The sequence below is a fragment of the Helicoverpa armigera genome, chromosome 9 (genome assembly GCF_030705265.1).
Source record: "Helicoverpa armigera isolate CAAS_96S chromosome 9, ASM3070526v1, whole genome shotgun sequence".
NCBI classification, from domain to species: Eukaryota; Metazoa; Arthropoda; class Insecta; order Lepidoptera; family Noctuidae; genus Helicoverpa; species Helicoverpa armigera.
The window spans coordinates 6,486,834-6,509,144 of NC_087128.1; the positions used below are offsets into that span (position 1 = coordinate 6,486,834).

The 22,311-nt window shown below is 34.7% G+C and overlaps 4 protein-coding genes across 6 annotated transcripts; 2 read left to right on the forward strand and 2 right to left on the reverse strand.

Moving 5' to 3' along the window:
- Positions 1–2,338: 2,338 nt before the first annotated feature.
- Positions 2,339–5,141, forward strand: LOC110369961 (uncharacterized). Its single transcript, XM_021325626.3, has 5 exons — positions 2,339–2,555; positions 2,688–2,915; positions 3,059–3,191; positions 3,716–3,876; positions 4,065–5,141. Exons 1-5 carry the CDS (start codon positions 2,454–2,456, stop codon positions 4,275–4,277), a joined length of 837 nt encoding a protein of 278 aa, XP_021181301.3. The 5' UTR covers positions 2,339–2,453; the 3' UTR covers positions 4,278–5,141.
- Positions 5,142–7,719: 2,578 nt separating this feature from the next.
- LOC110369962 (NADH dehydrogenase [ubiquinone] 1 beta subcomplex subunit 11, mitochondrial) lies at positions 7,720–8,565 on the reverse strand. Its single transcript, XM_021325627.3, has one exon. The coding sequence runs from the start codon at positions 8,406–8,408 to the stop codon at positions 7,980–7,982; it is 429 nt and encodes a 142-aa protein (XP_021181302.1). The 5' UTR covers positions 8,409–8,565; the 3' UTR covers positions 7,720–7,979.
- Positions 8,566–9,161: 596 nt separating this feature from the next.
- On the forward strand, positions 9,162–12,096 carry LOC110369919 (RNA-splicing ligase RtcB homolog). Its single transcript, XM_021325558.3, has 5 exons — positions 9,162–9,611; positions 10,077–10,207; positions 10,410–11,114; positions 11,196–11,360; positions 11,699–12,096. The coding sequence occupies exons 1-5, from the start codon at positions 9,320–9,322 to the stop codon at positions 11,924–11,926; spliced, it is 1,521 nt and encodes a 506-aa protein (XP_021181233.1). The 5' UTR covers positions 9,162–9,319; the 3' UTR covers positions 11,927–12,096.
- LOC110369918 (glycerol kinase 3) lies at positions 12,091–21,852 on the reverse strand. 3 transcript variants are annotated; one of them, XM_021325556.3, is made up of 12 exons: positions 21,639–21,851; positions 21,432–21,560; positions 20,629–20,758; positions 20,338–20,555; positions 20,002–20,214; positions 19,072–19,174; positions 18,890–18,997; positions 18,655–18,817; positions 18,376–18,577; positions 14,848–14,977; positions 12,464–12,559; positions 12,091–12,331 (listed from the first exon to the last, which is right to left on the reverse strand). In XM_021325556.3, exons 1-12 carry the CDS (start codon positions 21,708–21,710, stop codon positions 12,234–12,236), a joined length of 1,662 nt encoding a protein of 553 aa, XP_021181231.3. In that variant the 5' UTR covers positions 21,711–21,851; the 3' UTR covers positions 12,091–12,233. The 3 variants fall into 3 exon arrangements, with proteins under 3 accessions (XP_021181231.3, XP_063892246.1, XP_063892247.1); XM_064036176.1 differs by lacking the exons at positions 12,091–12,331; positions 12,464–12,559 and adding an exon at positions 12,641–12,686 and having other exon boundaries at positions 14,784–14,977; positions 21,639–21,852; XM_064036177.1 differs by lacking the exons at positions 12,091–12,331; positions 12,464–12,559 and having other exon boundaries at positions 14,859–14,990; positions 21,639–21,852.
- Positions 21,853–22,311: the final 459 nt, after the last annotated feature.

Below are 22,311 nucleotides of genomic sequence, written 5' to 3' on the forward strand. Positions count from 1 at the left end.
ATCCCTTTACCTTATTACTTTACCTACTCACAAAACAATAATATAAGAAAAGATTTCCATATACTTAATATCCCTTTACCTTATTACTTGTTTGTTTAAGCACAAAACAATAATATAAGAAAAGATTTCTAATGTTTTCAGAAGTGATTATATTATTACTTCACATGAAAATGTCCACGAAGTCAGTTGCGAAAGGTGTTAACTAGTGTCCAACAGGGACCCTGATTAGTGACGCGCTAAAAGCGAAAACCTGTGAATTATATTGAAAATAGTAAGTTATTTACTATACGAAGTTGCTTAACAGTGTAAGGTCGACTTTTTCCACATTTAATTACGCAACTTTTAGTTTGCTTAGAAAATATTGAAGGTCAGGTAGGGTGATATTTTAAAGAATTAGCTATATACCTAAGCTTATTTAGTTCTTGCACGTAGGTGTAATGTAGGTACCTTTTATATAATATGCTGAGATACAGAGCCCTAATAATAAAAATGAAAGAGTTATTTTTGCTTGGAAGCTTTCATATATGCGTAGGGAATGCACATTTGTGATCCAACGTCATTGCAGATGACGGATGAGAGATTCAGATTGCGTAGGTTGTACTTAGAAGCTTGCAGTTTGACAGTTGACTACATAAATCTAGAACGTTCTATGCTACAATAAAATTCCATGTAGGAAATCAGGAGTTATTTAAACGTTGCGTAGGTAAATAATACCTGTCTCACGAAGGATGGAATTAGGGAGTGACTTACTGAGAATTTTTCAATTCGGTTCCTTAGTTTGGAGCCTTCAGGGTACAAACAACAAAAAATATTTCACTTTGTTATATTAGTATATGTAGTTTGAAACCAAGTGAGTGACATGAAAAGTTTCAAAAGGACACGGATGCACTGTTATCAACTGTGTAGCTGCAGTTTCTGGCAAAATATTCTAAGCATCACCTATACCTACCTACCTACCTACTTATTACGTAGATACTTGTCTAAATTATTGTATATTTCATTTAGATCATTTTAACGTTACATATCGATTGTGACACTTCGCACTGTTCCATTTAATGTGACCACAACCCTATTACACATTTGTGCAAGTAGAGACACATTAATGTGGGTAGATTATGATGTAATGTGAACATCACTAGGTCTCTTCAATATACACAATAGTAAGAAACGTCTCACGGCTCTATTATATGTCAGCAATTTAACATTTTCACTTTCTCGGGTGGTACAACTGTGGTCAATGGACGCTTCCGTAAAATAGGATTGTGTCTATACAATGCAGAGTATTTACTGTAACATGTCATGTCATCTGAAGAGTTGCATTTTAGCTTGGTCAAAGTACATAAGTAAGTATAGAGTAGACTGGGGGCGGTTAGTCATCCTTTTCATTGTTTTAATGGCCCATGGTGTTGCGTAACAATGATATCACAATGTGGTTCCCGTAATATTACGTGGTTCCTCGGCATATAGTTACTGAGCAGTGGCTATAGCCACATTAATATGAGTTACTCGTACCTAAGTGTGGTTTTATTACTACCAGAATTGGTATCATATAGAGTTCTGCTTTCTACTGTCATATACAAAATATTTACTCGCCAACAAAAAGCCTTAAATGATTTTGAGTGTTAAGATGATTCTTTGTATTCATCTTATTACAACAAATATTTGTATACTGTTGCATTACTACTACTGAACTCGTAATATTGCAAAAAATATTTACAAATTAAAAAAATATTCTACCTATGCAAGTGTTGTTGCATGCATGCACAATATGAGGGCCTCTGTGGTGTTCATAAAAAACAAAGGTTTTAAAACAATGCAGCTTAACTTTCCAAACCCTCATAATTCGACACCTTCAGAATTTAAAAGTATGTAAGTACTTACATACCAATGAACTGTTCTAAAGCAACGGGCATAATTTTTGTTGCCAAAAAATGTGCGATTGACCGCTACGATTCATCTCATATACCGAATACCTACGTATAGCCTATCTACCAATCTTTTTATTTTAGTTGCAACATAGCCAAAATTCCAAAAACATCCGGTTACGTGGTAAGCATGAATTGTATCCCATACATTCCCACAAAAGGAGGATTCTTATAGCCACGGCAAAAAATAAGTTCTGGATTCAGGATTTCTTTAAGGTTTACAAAATGTAGATATTTACAAAACTAACTGAGTCCAAGTTTTATTTTAAATTCATAACAAACATATAAAATACTTCCCGCTACTGGCATCACTAGATTCGTCTAGAATCGTTATTTTTATTTCTGTACAAAAGTTCGTATAGATCATTGGACGCCGCGTTAGTTTATTTTGGGCTCAAATAACTTTCGTGTTGTCGGCATTAGCCGTAGGTTACAGTATTCACAGATATTGGAAGGAGGCTGGACGCATTTAATAACTAAACTATAAGGAAACTAGACCTAAACAACAATATTTTCATAAGTAAAACAATGTCATTAAAAATAGAAGCTGAAATTATAGTAGAATCAGAACCGTGTGTGTTGACCTGGGGCAACAAGTTGTTTGTTGGCACTGAAGATGGTTCCATTAAAGTAAGTATAACACCTATAGCTACCCCTATATATTGTTTTTTATTTGTTTCCATAAATATTAACTTATAACAATCGATGAGCATAAGGACTTGTAATAAATGAAGTTTAATCTTATAAATATATATTTTTAAGGCATTTGATGAGAAACTGGTGGCAAAGGAGTCCTGGGCTGCACATGCAGTACAGCCATTTGCATTAGCTACTGATGGAGCCACCTTGTACTCCTCGTCCAATGACGGACCCATTAAAGTTTGGTCGATTACCGGGGACAAAATCGCTGAACTACCAACTACAGGTGCTGACGTGGGCTCTCTTCATGTATTTGACAAACAACTTTATGCTGGTGATGAAGATGGCAACGTGAGTAAATTATTTGCCTTAATAATACTTACTTAAGTAAGAATCTACAGACAAAGAGACCCATGCAGAGTACCTACCTATATACCTACCTACTAAGTATGTTTTTGATGCAATTTTCATTTATTACCAACTACTCATTACAGATTGCAGTGTATGAAAATAATGCGTTGAAAGCTAAATACAATGTTTTGGAAGAGGTTAAGGACTTGTCGTTCTCTCCGCCGTTCCTGTTTACAGTTCGGGACCTCTACGTCACTGCCACAGAAATAAAGCCAGGTATTACAATCTAACATCTGATTTTCTCAAAAAAAAAAAATAATTATTTTAGTTAGGTACCTATGTACTTACCTAAAATCTAGATACTTATTTACCGCCACCTGGTGGAGACTGTAGATAAATAGTGTGCGCGAGGTAGAGGAATAATCTTAGTGTAAGTAAGGAACTAAAAAGAATGCCTAATGGGTATTGTTAAGTATACAAGTGATTCAGTACATAGGTCCGTGGACCTGCGTAACTAAACAAGTACGATTTACAGTAACATAGATCGGGTATAAAACTGTCTTGCAATGATAACAGCAATAGCTTGTTGCTGTGATGTTGTTGCGGCGTAAACAGCGCAGGCGTTGGATGTTATATATTTTTTAGTTTCACTAACACATAATCAGTTTGTTTTGTTTACCAAACACTTGTTTGCTGCCCTTGTACGTAAAAATAGCTTTGTTTAAAGTTATGAAGCGTATATGTGGGAGTATCAATGAGAAATAAATTCTACCACAATAATATATTTCCCATTATTTCAGAGGAATCCAAGACCCGTTTCACTACAAGGCACACAATGGAAGGTCGAGCTCCTTTGCGGATATCGGGAAATCGACTCGTATTCATGTCTCGCGATGGAAATAGCTTAAAATTACATGATTGCTCAATTGACACCAGTTTCAAACTGCTCCATGAAATAAAGGTCAGTATTGAAGGAGGAACGCACAGTCGGTCGGGATCTCGGGCCCTGAAAATTAACGTGCCTTGCGATTGGTTTTAAATATAACGCTACATTAAAATACTTACCTACATAATATGCGTTGTTGAACCTGGGCTGATTTACCCATAATGATTAAACATAGTCGGTGTCTCACAGTTTCTTTTCCACAGGTCAGTGACATGATTGTTACAAGTTTGTCGACTAGCGGCGACTACGTGTGGACTGCAGGTTGGGACGGCTTCGTACGCCGTTGGAAGATAGCTGGTGACAAATTGGAACCCTGTGGGGAAATAAATCTTGGTGGTTGTGTTAATTCTATTGCTGCCAATGGAGACAGTGTTTATGCAGCTGTGACTGGTGGAAAAATTGTTCATTTGCGATAGTATGCAATGTAGATATGTATGTATTTAGTTAACTAGAATTAAAATCTTTTCAATATCATATTGAAAAAATAATGGATAAATAAGTTTTATCCTCATCCCTACTCAGTGTACAACGCGCCACGGCGCCGGGCCTGTAATCGGGATACTCACAATTATTAGCATAGGTACTAGGTACTTGTAGATACACTATGAAACCACCACATTAGACATGTGTGTAGATAGTGATGTAAAATGAAAAAAAAAACGATTTGTTCTTTTTCACTTTATTGAAAAAAAACATGAAAAAAAACTTTGCATCGTTGTTTTTTTTCTAAATTTGTTTTTTTTTTCTAGCCTACGTTTTAGTTCAATTTTCAAAATTTTCCTTTCGTTGAGTTAATATCAATGAATGTTGCCAATATTTTTATGAAATTTTGGTACTGTTTTATCAGAAAAGTACCGTAGATTCAAGAATAAACCTAAGACTCTATTATGTAATCTTAAGTATTAATCTTTAACGGTAAACGGCCTAACAATTTTAGAGTTATTATACTCTTGAAAAAAATAAGGCCCAGAAATAAAACAGTTTTTTATCAGGTTTTTTTTCGCATTAGAAAAAAAACGGTTTTTTTGCAACACTATGTGTAGAACAACTGCATTGATCTTTAGGCACAATAACATGCTTTATAATGAGGTGGAGAGTTGATATTTATTGTAATCATGGGTGACCCAATTTCTTTGTTACTGGAACAAAATCTTGGGCAGCTTTAATAGAGAGTAAAACCTTGCAAGTGCACAAAACTAATCAAATGGGATTTTAAATTAATTATTATGGTGTCTAGATCAATTAATGCATTTTATTATGAAAATAAAGCATTCATTCAGTTTGCTATTTTTATTTACCTCAAGAAAAAAAAAACAACCATGGATTTTACCATAAAGTAGTTATACATATGGATAATCACCATACAAGATCTTAGAACTACTTACAAAAGCTTAGTGCCCATTTAATGGCAAGGATATTTAATTGTTTATGTTAGGCATTGCTATTGGTGTGCCTTATCTAGTTAAATAAATAATTTTGAACCACACAGTTTATTCATTGTTATTTGCTGTGTAGGAAACTAAGTACCAGAAGAAAATATCTCTGATCTAGCTTTGGCTGTTTTTTAACATGTTTCCACCAGTATCATAATTATGTGCACGAGTTCAGAACTTTCAAGGTGAAAGTAACATTTATGGACTTGGTTTCATTTGCTTTGATGCGCCATTTCTTGAGCCAGTTTGAGATATTGTTTAATCCTTTCTGTAGAATTTCACCTTGAAAAAAGGTACATGTCCACCAGTAAAGCTCAACAACCTCGAGATCCCCCGAGCAGACCATGTGAGATACTTAGGCATACACCTGGACAAGCGGCTAACGTGGCAAAAACATATATTTACTAAACGGAAACAATTAGGATTGCAAATTCGAAAATACTATTGGTTAATTGGCCGCCGGTCACAACTATCAATGTGCAATAAACTGCTATTGTATAAGGCAATACTAAAACCAATCTGGACCTATGGTATCCAACTGTGGGGGACAGCCTCTCACTCCAACATTGAAATAGTGCAGAGGTTTCAAAACAAAATGCTGCGAATGGTAACCAATGCTCCCTGGTACGTGACAAACGAACAGTTGCATCACGACCTGCAAGTACACACTGTCAAACAAGAAATCCTACGACATACAAAAACCTACAAAGAAAGAATTACACACCACCCAAATCGTCTGGCGAAAGTCTTGATGAAGGAAACCCATGCAACTCGTAGACTAAAACGAAAAATGCCACAGGACATACTTAAGAGCGCTATTACAAAATCGAATTGCTCAGTTGTAGGTAAATTAGACGATAGCCGGCAGCACTTGCGCATGTGTGCGTCTAGTGAAATACGCAACGCACACCTGCGGACCGCCACGCGGCACAAACAAACTTGAGACTTTGCCACTTTATTCCGAAATAATTTATTGTTTTTATAGTTTATGAAGTATTATTTTTACCGATGAATTTTATAACCTAGAATAGCTCGATTGAGTTACAATAAACAAGTAATCGTTTACAATTTTTAAATTATTTAATCGACAACCAAACTTTTCACCATGTTTATCAATTATAAGTAATTGATTTATAAAAAAACTAAAATCTATAATTCGTCTTCCATGTATTGTATCTTCATTTTCCTGCAACAATGAAAACTAGGAATGTAGATAGTTTATTAAAACAAATATGTCACGTATACCTTTTGCGGGTGATAAAAAATACTTACCATATTATTTATTTGTACTGGTATTCAATTGAGTCTGATAGTCTGAATTAAATATGCTTTCATTATCCTGCAAGAATCAAAGAAGTCCAATTACATTATTATGCAACAGCGAAACTAACGACGATGATATTTACGTACATATTTCTTTATAACCAACATCAAAAAAAGAGAACCCAATCTATAACATTTTCGAATTAGAATATCATGGCCTAATACTTATGTATATTACATTTCAATCAGATCATTATAACTAATAAATAAAATAAAACTCACTAGTATCAAAACGTGTTAGATGCGTAGGTTGCGCTATATTTTTCGAACTCCGGCGAGTTTACGCGGCCCAACAGCGAGCGATACGTCCCTCCTCGGTAAGCGCCTGGCGCTGACTAAAGTTGAACGCCGCGCGTCACAAGATTTATATTGATTTTTGCATTGCAAACAAAAATTATTTTAAAATATTGTTTTACTTTTAAATAGACCAATTTTTTTTTCAAGCTTTATAACAATACCACCTTAATTATTAAATGTTTTTTATTTGAATTTGGATTATACTTTCATAGATAAAAAATATAGTTTCGTACGGAAAATTGTCAGTAACTCTCAGTTTTATAGAATTATTTTTGGTGTAATACTGTATGAATTGTAATAAATTGATTTAAGCACTTCCAAGTACAAGATATAGTTGTATCTTGAACATTTTTATAAATGGTTAAATTGCTATATCCTCGGAGTACCGAAGCATCAAAAGATACCCAAAAGCAACATTTTATGAAACATCCTTTGCAGAGACGAAGATTTTACTGATGTACGTGGACAAATTAAAATATTTATTTAATACACTTTCAAGATAAATGATCAAACTTTCTGAATCTTATTTTTGTTTTTTTATTGTGACTATATCCAAAGCATCAAAACTCGTATAAAACGTTTAAATTCGCGAAAATTTGTGATAGCCCTCTTAAATCACAATAATGTAAAGTAGGTACGTACGTATGTACATTCCGAGCATGTCATTATAGACCCCGACCAACCAACTGCCCAATGTTCTAGAGTGTGACAGATTGCAGTGATCAAACAGACAAAAAAAAAAAAAAAAGATAGAGTTCAGAACTAAGTTAAAAAAAAACAGTAAAAAGGAAAATAAAATACATAGTTCAGTTTTTAGTTAATGTATTATTTAAACAAAATTCATATATTTACAATTATCTAGGTTCATCTCTGAATACATACTTATCCCAAGTAAAAGTGACCATCTTTATAATAATGTAAGTACTGTAGTTAAAAAAACTACACACAGAAAGTGCAACAAATGGTTGTGGCAATTTTTGTGGAATAAAAGATAATCACATGGTCTAAAAACTTTACTGAACCAATCTACAATAATATTGAAATAATAATTGCTGTACGCACAAATTAAATAATAGTTTCAAGATTGCAGATTTCCTCATCTTTGGGAAGATTAATTAACTTTGGATCGATGTAGTTAGGATCGATTGGAGGAAGACCTGCTTGTTCACGGCGTCGCAGTTCCAAAAATGCTTCTCTCTGAGCCCAGTCTCTTAGATGTGTATCGGGGGCATAAGCCCAGGCAAATCCACCGAAGACTAAACACAGTGTTACAGAAAAAAAGAATGATGCGTGGTGCATATTGGTATCTTCCTCTTTGCTATTATAATCAAACCCATAGCTCACCCAGTTCTTGTCTTCCTTGGGGTTAGAAGCAACAGCAGCAGCATCGCTGTTCTTTTTCGAAGTAGAAATGTTACGGCTTACAACGTTCAAATGGTTCCAAACGCATCTCTGCATTAAAGGCATGTGACGAAGCTTAATTAATCCAGCCATCGTACAAAGGATTCCTTTTTCCTTTAGTGTAAAAACAATCCAGGTAATTATTTTACACACTAAGGTTAAAAGTTGATTATGAAACCGAAAGATGAAAGAATCTGCGGAAATATTCTACATTGACATTAACATCTGAATGCCACTGACATTTTTATGTCACTGTCAGTAAATTATTGCCAGTTATGACCATGGACGTTTATTAGTTTTGTAGATAGTCCGTCTATATGTTTAAATATGCATCATCGACGTTTGCACTCGCGTATGTGGATAGTTTGTTTCTACATACTATAATCATAATGCGCAAATGCGCAGCATACAACCAGTAGAAAGTGTTATGGCTGGATCGTATATTATAAGACATAAAATAACATTTGCAACGCTTGAACAACGCCGTTAAGTTGTACTTCAGCATTATTATCAACATCTGTAAATACCTTAATGAGCGAATAAATAGTTTGAATTTGAGTTGAGAGTATGGATGTTAAAGCGCAATAATATGCATTTTTTAAGTTTAGGGTTAAGTGTAATCAACTCCGATAAACAAACAATATTTTACTGTTTTTTTGTTGTTCTCGGATACTGTTGTAGACCTCAGGCCATCCTCAGGTAGTCTTGGGTAGTCTACACTCAGCACTGATCTACAAACATTGACTTCTTGTAGTAGACGTAGTCTACGTAGTATGTACATACATCGATGTCTACAAAGCATAGACAATTTGCTCAGCTGTCAGTCAAGTGTCAAACCAAGTGTCAAATTGATAGAAATTCTGCTGCCTGCTGAAGTCAGAAGTGCTTGCTGAAGTTGAAGCTGGGTTTCATGTGAAGGAAAACAATTAGTTTGGTTGACAAGAATTAAATAAGGAGTCCTCCTATTGTTCGTTGAGCTTCTTCGTATTCCTAATTTCTTCAAAATGGTTGTGCGTCAGTACAATGAAGAATTGAAGTATCTTGAAAAGATCAATCCATATTGCTGGAGAATCAAAAAGGGTTTTCAGCCCAACATGAACGTGGAAGGGGTTTTTTACGTAAATTCGACACTCGAAAAGTTAATGTTAGACGAGTTGAAGAATTCCTGTAGACCAGGAATGACTGGAGGCTTTCTCCCGGGCGTGAAGCAAATTGCGAATGTTGCGGCTTTACCGGGTATCGTGGGCCGGTCTATTGGTTTGCCGGATGTACACTCTGGATATGGTTTCGCTATAGGTATTTTTTTTACATATTTGTATCCTATTAATATTAATATAAAATATATTATACATTACAGACATTACAGTACTCCCACTACTATATTAATAAATCAGTCATTATTATTCCCCAGTAAAAATTAACAATGTAATGGCAAGATAACTAGGTATGCGAAATAAATAAATAAAACTATTAAAATATGTAATTTAATTTTGTTGTAAAGGAACATAGTAAACTATTCATAATGTGAAAAATATGCCTATGTTACCATAGTTTTATGTATAAGTATTTAATTTTTTGTTGTAAAGGTCCTAAATCTTTTGCACACCTTTTGCTATGCCTGAACCCGAAACTTTTTTATTTATTTCTTTGTAATTTATTGTTTTTATTATTTATGATGCAAGAATTTCAAGCTTTCAAAAAATGATGCAATATGTAGATAAGTCAGACAATGAGTAATGCATATAAACTTCATTGTTTCAGGCAATATGGCAGCTTTTGACATGGCTGATCCACAGTCAATTGTCTCTCCCGGGGGTGTGGGTTTTGATATTAACTGTGGAGTCCGTCTTCTAAGAACCAATCTACATGAGAAAGATGTCCAGCCTATTAAGGTACTTACGAGGATTCAAATAGGGTAAACTAGGGGATTATTGTAGTCTTTAGATAATTTTATAAGCAAATCCACCACTAGAATGACCCACTGACCAAGCTTTTATTACCCTAATTTATTTTAAATTATGATAAATAGCCTTCTTCAATAAATGGATTATCTGATATTCCAATCCTTATAATAATGTTTATTTCCTTTACTAGGAGCAACTCGCACAGAGTTTATTTGACCACATACCAGTTGGTGTGGGGTCTAAGGGAATAATTCCTATGAATGCTAGAGACCTAGAAGAGGCTCTAGAAATGGGAATGGACTGGTCTCTTAGGGAGGGCTATGTCTGGGCTGAAGACAAGGAACATTGTGAAGAGTATGGGCGTATGTTAAATGCTGATCCTTCCAAAGTCAGTCTGCGTGCCAAAAAGAGAGGTTTACCACAGCTGGGTACCTTGGGTGCTGGTAACCATTATGCAGAGATTCAAGTAGTAGATGAAATCTATGATAAATATGCTGCTGGAAAAATGGGTATTGAACGACTTGGGCAAGTGTGTGTAATGATTCATTCTGGAAGTAGAGGGTTTGGCCATCAAGTAGCTACTGATGCTCTTGTTCAGATGGAGAAAGCTATGAAAAGAGATCAGATTGAGACAAATGACAGGCAGTTGGCTTGTGCTAGAATCAATTCTGTTGAAGGTCAAGACTATCTCAAGGCAATGGCAGCAGCTGGTAACTTTGCGTGGGTCAACAGAAGTTCAATGACATTCTTGACCCGCCAAGCATTTGCCAAGCAATTTAAAATGGCACCTGATGACCTGGATATGCATGTCATATATGATGTATCCCATAACATTGCAAAGATGGAAGAACATGTTGTAGATGGGAAAGTTAAGACCTTATTAGTACACAGAAAGGTAATTTAGATTATTTATAATCTTTAGTCATGCACTGACCATTGCTTCACAATATAAATTATATTTTAAAAATAATTCCAGGGTTCGACAAGAGCTTTTCCTCCACATCACCCACTCATACCTGTGGATTACCAATTGACTGGTCAGCCAGTCCTGATTGGTGGAACTATGGGCACATGCAGCTATGTATTGACTGGCACTCACCAGGGCATGACTGAAACATTTGGATCTACCTGTCATGGAGCTGTAAGTAAAATAGGTTTCCTTTTCAGTTTTTAAAAATTAAGATTATTTTAATTTAGAATTGATACAGAACTGGTTTTGATTTGTATCACTCTTTGCAATACCTTAAGCTGTTTTGCTTAAAAAATCTGGATTTGTAAAACAAAACATGTCTTTTTGAGAAAGTGATTATTTTCACATCAGAATGTCAATAACATGATAAATTAGATGTTTATCAACCCTGGAACCTGATGATTAGATAAACATTACAATAACATAATTACCTAATTGTTTATTTATTATGATTGATGACTAATTCTCGAATTAAGTGTGCATACTTATTGTCATATTATAATTTCTAGGGTCGAGCTTTATCCCGGGCAAAGTCAAGGAGGAACATAGATTACAAAGAAGTTCTCACAAAGTTAGAGGAACTGGGTATTTCTATTAGAGTTGCATCACCAAAGTTGGTTATGGAAGAGTCTCCTGAATCCTACAAGAACGTCACAGACGTAGTTAATACTTGCCATGCAGCTGGTATCAGTAAGAAAACTGTGAAGTTACGACCTATTGCAGTTATCAAAGGCTGATGTCATTTTGTATTTTTGATTGTATTGCAATATTTTCATGTAACCTTGAGACTACTGAAGTGATATTGTATTTTTTACTATTACTTATATATAAATAAAAATACTTATTTTTAATTTAAGTGATTTCATACTTAAGTTTGCATTTCAAAATAAAATAACATAAATATTTAGTAACGGCTTTTATTATTGTGACAACAATTAATTAACAATTCAGCTATAATAAATTAATACTTTACAACTAACTTTGGAGGTATACAGAATTGTTCTACTAATGACTTGGTAATGGCTGGGAATTGAATTCCCTTGATTAGATAACTTTTAATTTATCTGCTATTATCACTAGAAGGGCTGTGCCAATGAAGAACAGACCAGGGGGTATCACTGCTGTTGTACGATCTGTTTCATCTGAAATAAACAATAATTTTTTTAAAGCACTCGTTAGCGTTTATTTAATTTTTACCTACAATAAATTTCAAATATAATAAGTTGTTTAAAAGTCAAATACTGAATCCACTCTAATATTTAAAAAAATATTACCAGGGCATAACTTTTCCTTCTCTTCGCTTCCATCTGAAGTCCATGCTAAACATTTGCTTAGAGCCTCTTCCCATCGGACGCGTCTGATGTCGCGTTCTGTAATGTTGTATTTGTTTCAATTTAATATTTTGTTCTTTGTATGTTATAAATGAGCAATATTTTTATGGATAATCAAGAAATACAAGTGGCAATTCAGTGCCGGATTAGGCAAGGGACCTGGGGCCTATAATTTGTGTGCGTTCGCGCAGCGGAATGTTGTTGAATTTAAAGATTTTAATTATGCAGATAATTAGTGTAAGACGTCCTATAATTGTGTATGGTAAATAAAAATTTGTGTATGCAGCCATTGTGGAGAAATTCACCAAAAACAGATTCCGCTGGGCGAACGTTGGCGAACGTTGTCCTGGCGGAACTTTTTTTAATCCATAGACTTTAGAAGAAAAGAGATGTGTCCGAAAATTAGTGTGTATTTGTGTATAATTGATTATGTATGAATGAAATCAGTGCATGCATAAACTTCGGAGAAATTCAAGTTTCCGCTACGCGAACGTTTGGCCATTAACTAGTTTTCATATAAAGCGCTTACATAGAGAGCTGTAGATTTTTACGTACGTTGTTTTGAATTTGTTTATATTTGTTTAAAAAACAGATTTAGAAAAAGTCGTAGGGTTTAAAAGATAAAAATATAAACGTAAAATACACTTATTAGGTCTTAGTTCTTAAAGTATGCAGTTTGGGGTCTAGATTTTCACGTTTACACAAACCTTGTAAGTGTCTCCAACATGTTGCCAAGTATCAATGATATTCCGTTAGTAATTTAAAAGTTATAGGACATTTTACCATGAACAGATCACTGTTACAAAGCAGTCGAATATCACGACGTTCTAAAGGAATTGCATGGTAAAATGTATGCCAATAATTAGTTTAATCATTCAACTATTCACCTGCAAAATTTCATGTCATTAAATTCAGTAATTAAAGAAAGACAATTATAATACTGACGGAGCATCGAAACCCTACATAATCCGACCAAGTTCGGATAGCTACAAAAAAGCGGCCGTGCCATATGTCTAAGCAACGTTCTTAACTTGGAAGGTTAGTATATTTATTAATATGGTACAGTTGGGTACACAAGCGTTAGGAAAAAATAAAACAATTGCATTTCTTGAATGAAAAATATTTTTTAATAATAACGCCACTATCTACGATATTTTAGTTAAAATACGTAACGTTTATTAACGTTATTTTTAATCACGTAGTTAAGTAATTGATGTAAGTAATAATAATAAAAATATTTTTGTACACTTATATTTAAATAGAGAAGTACTTGTTAATTGAAGATTTATTTTTGTCGTAGATAGTGGCATTATTATTAAAAAAATATTTATCAATCAAGACATACAATTGTTTTATTTTTTCCTAACGCTTGTGTACGCAACTGTACCATATTAATAAATACTAACCTTCCAAGTTAAGAACGTTGCTTAGACATATGGCACGGCCGCTTTTTTGTAGCTATCCGAACTTGGTCGGATTATATAGGTTTTCGATGCTCCGTCAGTATTATAATTGTCTTTCTTTAATTACTGAATTTAATGACATGAAATTTTGCAGGTGAATAGTTGAATGATTAAACTAATTATTGGCATACATTTTACCATGCAATTCCTTTAGAACGTCGTGATATTCGACTGCTTTATAAACAGTGATCTATTCATGATAAAATATCCTATAACTTTTTAATTACTAACGGAACATCATTGATACTTGGCAACATGTTGGAGACACTTACAAGATTTGTGTAAAAAATCTAACCCAAACTGCATACTTTAAGAACTAAGACCTAATAAGTGTATTTTACGTTTATATTTTTATCTTTTAAGCCCTACAACTTTTTCTAAATCTGTTTTTTAAACAAATATAAACAAATTCAAAACAACGTATGTAAAAATCTACAGCTCTCTACGTAAGCGCTTTATATGAAAACTAGCTAATGGCTAAACGTTCGCGTAGCGGAAACTTGAATTTCTCCGAAGTTTATGCATGCCCTGATTTCATTCATACGTAATCAATTATACACAAATATACACTAATTTTCGGACACATCTCTTTTCTTCTAAAGTCTATGGATTAAAAAAAGTTCCGCCAGGACAACGTTCGCCAACGTTCGCCCAGCGGAATCTGTTTTTGGTGAATTTCTCCACAATGGCTGCATACACAAATTTTTATTTACCATACACAATTATAGGACGTCTTACACTAATTATCTGCATAATTAAAATCTTTAAATTCAACAACATTCCGCTGCGCGAACGCACACCTATAATTTGAAGTCCTAGAAAATACTCCAAAGTGCGTGGGTCTAAAATATTCGTATACTCTACCTTCAGAAGTAGTCGCTGGTATAAAAGTATCGGCTGGTGGACTCGGAGTAGACGTTGGCCACACTCGCAGTGCTCGGCCCGCCACTATTGCTGCTCCCAGAGCTGTACTTTCCATCATGAGCGGCCGAATCTGAAAGTTATACCTTATGGTAACCGTAATGTGCAGTTCTGCATAATATTACTGAATATTCTCCCTTTAAGGGAATATTTGGGTGTGCTCGTAGGCGGTAAATACAGATCTCTCAAATGTAACTTCGTTCTTTATCTTATATTATTGCCAGATCTGGGGCCCGATTCTCCTAATTTTAGTTAAGCAACATTCGATTGACGTTCGACTCGATTCGACTGAGATCCGTAGGCCAAGCACGAATATCTAACGTATTCGAATCGACAATGTATCGAGGCCTCGATTCGAAAACGGAGTCTGTCGATAGTAGGCAGCACGAAGCACATTCGAAGCACTATCGAACACTCGATTCGAATTCTAATGTGACGTCATGCAAATGTAAATAGGGACGCGCCATAGTGAGCAAAATGAACGATTGTTGAATGAATGGTGCGTTCGAAAACTAACTCTAGTTGTTAATATTTTTTTTACCTTTGATTAAACGTTTTATTATTATTAAATTATAATAAAAACTGAATGTAATATAAAAAAGAGACCCAAAGTTAATTATTAGACATTATAAAATGGCATTATCTTTAGCAATATAACATAGTTACGGAGATTTTATTTTTTTTAAATGACGGGTACCGAACGCACCCACTTGACATCCGACGCACGTAAGGGCGCCAAATTTGTTTATGCTTTGCTACACGTCCACAACAAAAGTATTTCTGTTTTTGTTTTGCTACAAATAATTAAGTGCTTTCAATATAATAAATAATTATGAGAACCAGTCAGACGCACGCAATATGAAATGATGGTTGAATTCATGGAAGCGTGAGTAAACAGTTTTAATAAGTTTGAGTGGCATAAACTTTAGTGTGAAGTATTTTAAGTGCAATGCTATTTCTATATTTTTAAATTCGGTTTCATTTGTGTCCAGTGGGTTAATTCTATTCCTAAGTTTTGCTCTACAATTATTAAAAATAAACATATAAATAACAATTTTTTTTTCAAACACATTAATTCTATAGGTATCTACGCAAATAAATAAAATATGATTTAATTACTTAGGTACCTTGTTTCTCGTGATTGATATCCATAATTTTCTAGTAAATTTGAAGCTAAAAATAATATGCGGTACTACGTTCATACAGTGGCGGTCTTTGCATTTTAAAGTATCTCTCTCTCTTTCTAGCTATTTATCCCACATGGTGGTGGGGTCAGCTTTCCTAATTTTTCTTCTCCACTTCGCTCTATCTACGACATCGTTCTCGGACACCTGGCACTCCTTCATATCTTTTGACACCACGTCCCGCCATCTGGTCTTAGGGCGGCCTCGTGATCTTCGACCGGGGACAGAAAGTTGCAGCGCCAAATTTCCCACGTAGTCTGGTGGTCTTCTCTTTACGTGGCCAGTATATAATAATAGTAAAGTATATTGAAGCTATTACTAATTGTTCCAATAACTTAACAATAATTTTAAAACACTTCTATTCACAAAACTAACTCTAAACAAAACATAAACACGGTTAAAACTTTATTTTTACACTTCTCGAAACTTTTCTCACCGACTTTTTTCAAGTGAATAATGTTTCGACCATACTCGATAGCCAGCCTTCGAGAGTTTACGTTACCGTACGTCAAAACAGTGTTCGTGCTGCCATGTTTTGTTTCCTTTTACGCCCGATAGGGGCGCTGTACAATTCTCATACAAATGATACTCGATTTCGATACGAATAACTTTTCGCAAATATTCGTGCTTGGGCTACTGTAGGCCAAGCACGAATATCTAACGTATTCGTATCGACAATGTATCGAGGCCTCGATTCGAAAACGGAGTCTGTCGATAGTAGGCAGCACGAAGCACATTCGAAGCACTATCGAACACTCGATTCGAATTCTAATGTGACGTCATGCAAATGTAAATAGGGACGCGCCATAGTGAGCAAAATGAACGATTGTTGAATGAATGGTGCGTTCGAAAACTAACTCTAGTTGTTAATATTTTTTTTACCTTTGATTAAACGTTTTATTATTATTAAATTATGATAAAAACTGAATGTAATATAAAAAAGAGACCCAAAGTTAATTATTAGACATTATAAAATGGCATTATCTTTAGCAATATAACATAGTTACGGAGATTTTATTTTTTAAAAATGACGGGTACCGAACGCACCCACTTGACATCCGACGCGCGTAAGGGCGCCAAATTTGTTTATGTTTTGCTACACGTCCACAACAAAAGTATTTCTGGTTTTTTTTCCTACAAATAATTAAGTGCTTCCAATATAATAAATAATTATGAGAACCAGTCAGACGCACGCAATATGAAATGATGGTTGAATTCATGGAAGCGTGAGTAAACAGTTTTAATAAGTTTGAGTGGCATAAACTTTAGTGTGAAGTATTTTAAGTGCAATGCTATTTCTATATTCTATATTTTTAAATTCGGTTTCATTTGTGTCCAGTGGGTTAATTCTATTCCTAAGTTTTGCTCTACAATGATTAAAAATAAACATATAAATAACATTTTTTTTTTCAAACACATTAATTCTATAGGTATCTACGCAAATAAATAAAATATGATTTAATTACTTAGGTACCTTGTTTCTCGTGATTGATATCCATAATTTTCTAGTAAATTTGAAGCTAAAAAATAATATGCGGTACTACGTTCATACAGTGGCGGTCTTTGCATTTTAAAGTATATTGAAGCTATTACTAATTGTTCCAATAACTTAACAATAATTTTAAAACACTTCTATTCACAAAACTAACTCTAAACAAAACATAAACACGGTTAAAACTTTATTTTTACACTTCTCGAAACTTTTCTCACCGACTTTTTTCAAGTGAATAATGTTTCGACCATACTCGATAGCCAGCCTTCGAGAGTTTACGTTACCGTACGTCAAAACAATGTTCGTGCTGCCATGTTTTGTTTCCTTTTACGCCCGATAGGGGCGCTGTACAATTCCCATACAAATGTTACTCGATTTCGATACGAATAACTTTTCGCAAATATTCGTGCTTGGGCTACTGATCCCGACTCGATTACGATTGAAACGTATGTGGCATTCCGCTATTTTTTCTTTGAAATAAACGTTTTTATCCTTTTCTGTCATTCAATAATGAATCATTTTGTCTGCAAATGATTTACGATTGGAAAATGATTGTACAGCAAACTACCGTATAGACCAAAATTACCAAAATAGCAGACCAATCAAATGTCAATCGAATACGATTGGTCTTTTATTAGTAGCAGAATGCCCGATATGGTTAAAACTGCTATTGCGATTCGATTTCTATTCGATTTTGACATTATTAACTTAGGAGAATCGGGCCCCTGGTATAGGTTGTCGTCTCTATTTCAAAAATATAGGACTGTATAACAAAAGAAACTCCCAGGTACATACCACTGGAATACCGAGAATATCTGCTTGCATTTGCATCAGCAGGGAATTCTGTGCCATTCCGCCGTCGGCAAGCAAGCGGCCTAGCGGTGCGCAATCAGCCGCCATGGCTGTCGCCACACTTCGAGTTTGATGGCACACTGATTCCAAAGCTGCTCTTACTATGTGCTCTCGACGTGTCTTTGCACTTATTCCACACATTATGCTGTCGATATAGATTTTAAAAAATGAGTATTTAACTAAAATGAACCTTCAAATTTGCTTATATCATGATTTACCAACCCTCTAGCGTCTTTTCTCCAATATGGAGAGTATAACCCATTAAATGCTGGCACAAAACAAATGCTTCCTTCATCATCATCATTGACCTCTGAAGCTAATGCCTCCGTATCTTGTACGTCACTTATAAGCTCCAGACCATCTCGCAGCCACTGTAATGTGTCACCTAAATAATATCAACAATATCAATGAGTCTTTTTTTAGTAGGAAAGAAGCAAGCTATGCTAATATAATTTACCTGCAATGGCAACAGATCCCTCTAAAGCATAGACCGGCGGCGCATCTGGGCCCAGTTTATAAGCTACTGTAGTCAGGAGACCTTGTTGTGAGTGAATTATTGAATCTCCTAAAAAAAATATGTTTGGATTAGGGAATGACAGAAAAAGAATGTACAGTAACGTAATAAGAATAACAAATTACCTGTATTGTACAATAAAAAACATCCAGTACCGAAAGTACATTTGACTTGACCAAATCTCATGCACCCTTGTCCAACAAGAGCTGCTTGTTGATCTCCTAAACACTGAAGTGAGAATGCAACATTTAAAACAAATGTACATGCATATGCAGAAGAAATGATCGTCAAAAGTTTAAATAGTAGCATGAAATAAATGGTTTGGAAGATTTGAGAGCACGCGTTTGCTATATTTTTTTCAAGTCACGAGCAGGACGTAGATATGCGAGGGCAGAAAGTAGTTGTTGATGTTCAAACGTAGATATGAGAGGGCACAAAGTAGTTGTTGATGTTCAAACGTAGATATGAGAGGGCACAAAGTAGTTGTTGATGTTCAAACGTAGATATGAGGGGGCACAAAGTAGTTGTTGATCTTCAAAGGTAGATATGAGAGGGCACAAACTAGTTGTTTATGTTCAAACGTAGATATGAGAGGGCACAAAGTAGTTGTTGATGTTCAAAGGTAGATATGAGAGGGCACAAAGTAGTTGTTGATGTTCAAACGTAGATATGAGAGGGCACAAAGTAGTTGTTGATGTTCAAACGTAGATATGAGGGGGCACAAAGTAGTTGTTGATGTTCAAACGTAGATATGAGGGGGCACAAAGTAGTTGTTGATGTTCAAACGCTTCCTTTTATGGTAAATGCTAAAATTTGAACTTAGTTCACATTGGACCAATCTCGCCTAATTTACTTTTTGGAGCAATTTTGGAAATACTTTTTGCAGAAATTGCGAATGCGAAATCATGAATTTTATTGTTAGACATTTTTGTTTTACTTGGATCAATCGCACCTAAAGGAGTGCTTTCGTATGTAAAATTAAGTACAAACAGTAAAAATTAACTTCCTATAAGCTTCAACATACTATTATGTATTCAAGAAAAATAGAAACTGACCCCAGCAATAGGAACACCAAGCAGGGATCCAGTTGAGATGTAACCATATATTTCAGCGGAACTTTTAATCTTTGGCAGAATTTCTAATGGTATGTCGAAAAAACGTAACAATCCTTTATCCCATTTCAGGCTTCTCAGTGACATTAGTTGTGTTCTTGAAGCGTTTGTGACATCTGTTATATGAGATCCACCATGGCTGCCACCGGTCAGGTTCTGAAATTAGTTTTTTTTTTTATTCACTATGGTTAATAAAATATTATATCATTGTTTTATTCTATATTTTGGTAACAACAATGATGGAAAATAACAAGGAATTTATGCTATAATAAAATTTACCCAAATCAACCAGGAATCCACAGTGCCCGCCATACATTCTCCAGCTTTGACCGCATCCTTCACTGCAGATACATTTGTTAACAACCATTTCAGTTTAACAGATGAGAAGTATGTAGACAAAGGAAGCCCACTAGTCTGTGTGACAGCATTAACACATTGTGCACCTTTGACTTTAATCAGTTCATCTACGATGCTTGAGGTTCTCACATCCAACCACACTGAAATCATAGAAAAGTATGAGCTTATCATAATTTTTTTTAATACCAAATTATTTAATTTACGCAATGTTACCTATGGCACTGTAGAGGGGTTGTCCAGTCACAGAATTCCATACTATTGTAGTTTCCCTTTGGTTAGTAATACCAATCCCCACAACATCCCCCGGGTTGATATCCAACTTCCTCAGATTGTCAATAGTCACCTGTAAAATGCAACCATGCTCATATTGAAACAGTAATCATTGTTTAACATGTTAATGCTGCAAAAAATGAACGTATATTATTTGTCCATCATAATTGAAAAATAAATTACAGACGCTGTCCTGGAGCATATGATGCCTAATTATTATAGTAATTTTCAGCTATGACTATAGTTCTACTGGTTATTTATCGCTTTCATAGTTCTGATAATTTTGTAGTGGTTTATTGTATGCAATCAATAACATTAATATTCATCTTATATTATTTACCCAAATTGCAAAAAAAATATTGCGGGTAACTCTGACAACCCATCCTACCAAGGGGTATTGGGTTGCCCGGGTAACTGAGTTGTAGAGGTCAGATAGGCAGTTGCTCTGAATAAAACTGCTGCGTTCGATTAGACTGGAAGCCAATCTCAACATAGTAACGAAAAGGCTAGGCAGATGATGATGTATACAATTGACATTTTTTACCTATTACAGAGGTGTTTTTTTTAATATGTGCATCCTTTTGTAAAAATAAATGGACTGAGCTAGCTAATTGGATACCTAAAATTAATATATGGAATGAATCAAATTTCAAATTTGTTACTAATTGTACTTACAAGTGCTCACCAGTTTCTCAACAGAAATAAATAGATGTTACATTGATAAAACTATAATTTTAGTTTATTACCTCGATGCATTCTAATACCGCGTTTAGTATTTCTAAAGCATCTTGTTCTATCCAGCCTTCTTGGGGACTAAATCTTTTCAATGATATTTGATGGTAAGTGAGGACTTCTGAGGTATTTGCTGCAAACACCTGTAAATAATGTAATAGTATACAAATACCAGCCGCATCATAAGTTAAAAATAGTTAACATTGTTTTAAAAAAAATACCAGAAACTTGACATTTGAAGTTCCTTCATCTACAGCACCGATGAGAGGACCAAATTTGCCGAATTCCCGCATAATAACTTTGTTATTACATAGTGAAATAAAGTCTTGTTTTTGCAAGGCTTTTTTAGTTAAAACCTTACTAACTTTTCAAATAGGTAAATCAATCAGCTGATACAGAAAGTCACTCATTCACAGATATAGATACTATCATTGATAACCAAAGACAAGACACTAATAAAGTCGCGACCCCTCCGAATATTAAAATATTTTTTTCATGTTTAATCCCGGCCGCACACATTCGATTTCCGGATCAGGAATTCAGATTCGGAAACCGAAATGCTCTTTTTTCATACAAAATGTTCAGACCGAATATAAAAATATTTTTTTCATGTTTAAAGTAAAGAATTAGTTTCAATTACTTCCAAAACTGAGCATATGGCTTGGACCTTGTAAAATGGCTGGTTATGAAGGATATTAATATTTGAACCGATTATTCTCGGGAGCCATGGGACCGATTTGATTAAAATATTTGGTCGTAGAGTTCGGAGTACATTAAACGACTCTCACTATTTAAAATGTACTGTAAATTAACTGCTCCCTCCCCCTGGGCCAACTCTGAGCTCCGACCCTGGCATTGTGCTTTGTAGATTTAGTTAAATTGTGCGATTTCAAT

What these genes read in the sequence shown, in the direction of transcription:
- LOC110369961 (XM_021325626.3), top strand. Translation starts at nt 2,454, where the DNA reads ATGTCATTAAAAATAGAAGCTGAAATTATAGTAGAATCAGAACCGTGT. An exon ending in CTGAAGATGGTTCCATTAAA is followed by an intron (nt 2,556 to 2,687) that starts GTAAGTATAACA and finishes TATATTTTTAAG; the next exon opens with GCATTTGATGAGAAACTGGT. An exon ending in TGCCACAGAAATAAAGCCAG is followed by an intron (nt 3,192 to 3,715) that starts GTATTACAATCT and finishes CCATTATTTCAG; the next exon opens with AGGAATCCAAGACCCGTTTC.
- LOC110369962 (XM_021325627.3), bottom strand. Translation starts at nt 8,408, where the DNA reads ATGGCTGGATTAATTAAGCTTCGTCACATGCCTTTAATGCAGAGATGC.
- LOC110369919 (XM_021325558.3), top strand. Translation starts at nt 9,320, where the DNA reads ATGGTTGTGCGTCAGTACAATGAAGAATTGAAGTATCTTGAAAAGATC. An exon ending in AAGATGTCCAGCCTATTAAG is followed by an intron (nt 10,208 to 10,409) that starts GTACTTACGAGG and finishes TTCCTTTACTAG; the next exon opens with GAGCAACTCGCACAGAGTTT. An exon ending in CCTTATTAGTACACAGAAAG is followed by an intron (nt 11,115 to 11,195) that starts GTAATTTAGATT and finishes AAATAATTCCAG; the next exon opens with GGTTCGACAAGAGCTTTTCC.
- LOC110369918 (XM_021325556.3), bottom strand. Translation starts at nt 21,710, where the DNA reads ATGCGGGAATTCGGCAAATTTGGTCCTCTCATCGGTGCTGTAGATGAA. An exon ending in TGGATTCCTGGTTGATTTGG is followed by an intron (nt 20,215 to 20,337) that starts GTAAATTTTATT and finishes AACTAATTTCAG; the next exon opens with AACCTGACCGGTGGCAGCCA. An exon ending in GGGATCTGTTGCCATTGCAG is followed by an intron (nt 18,818 to 18,889) that starts GTAAATTATATT and finishes GATATTATTTAG; the next exon opens with GTGACACATTACAGTGGCTG.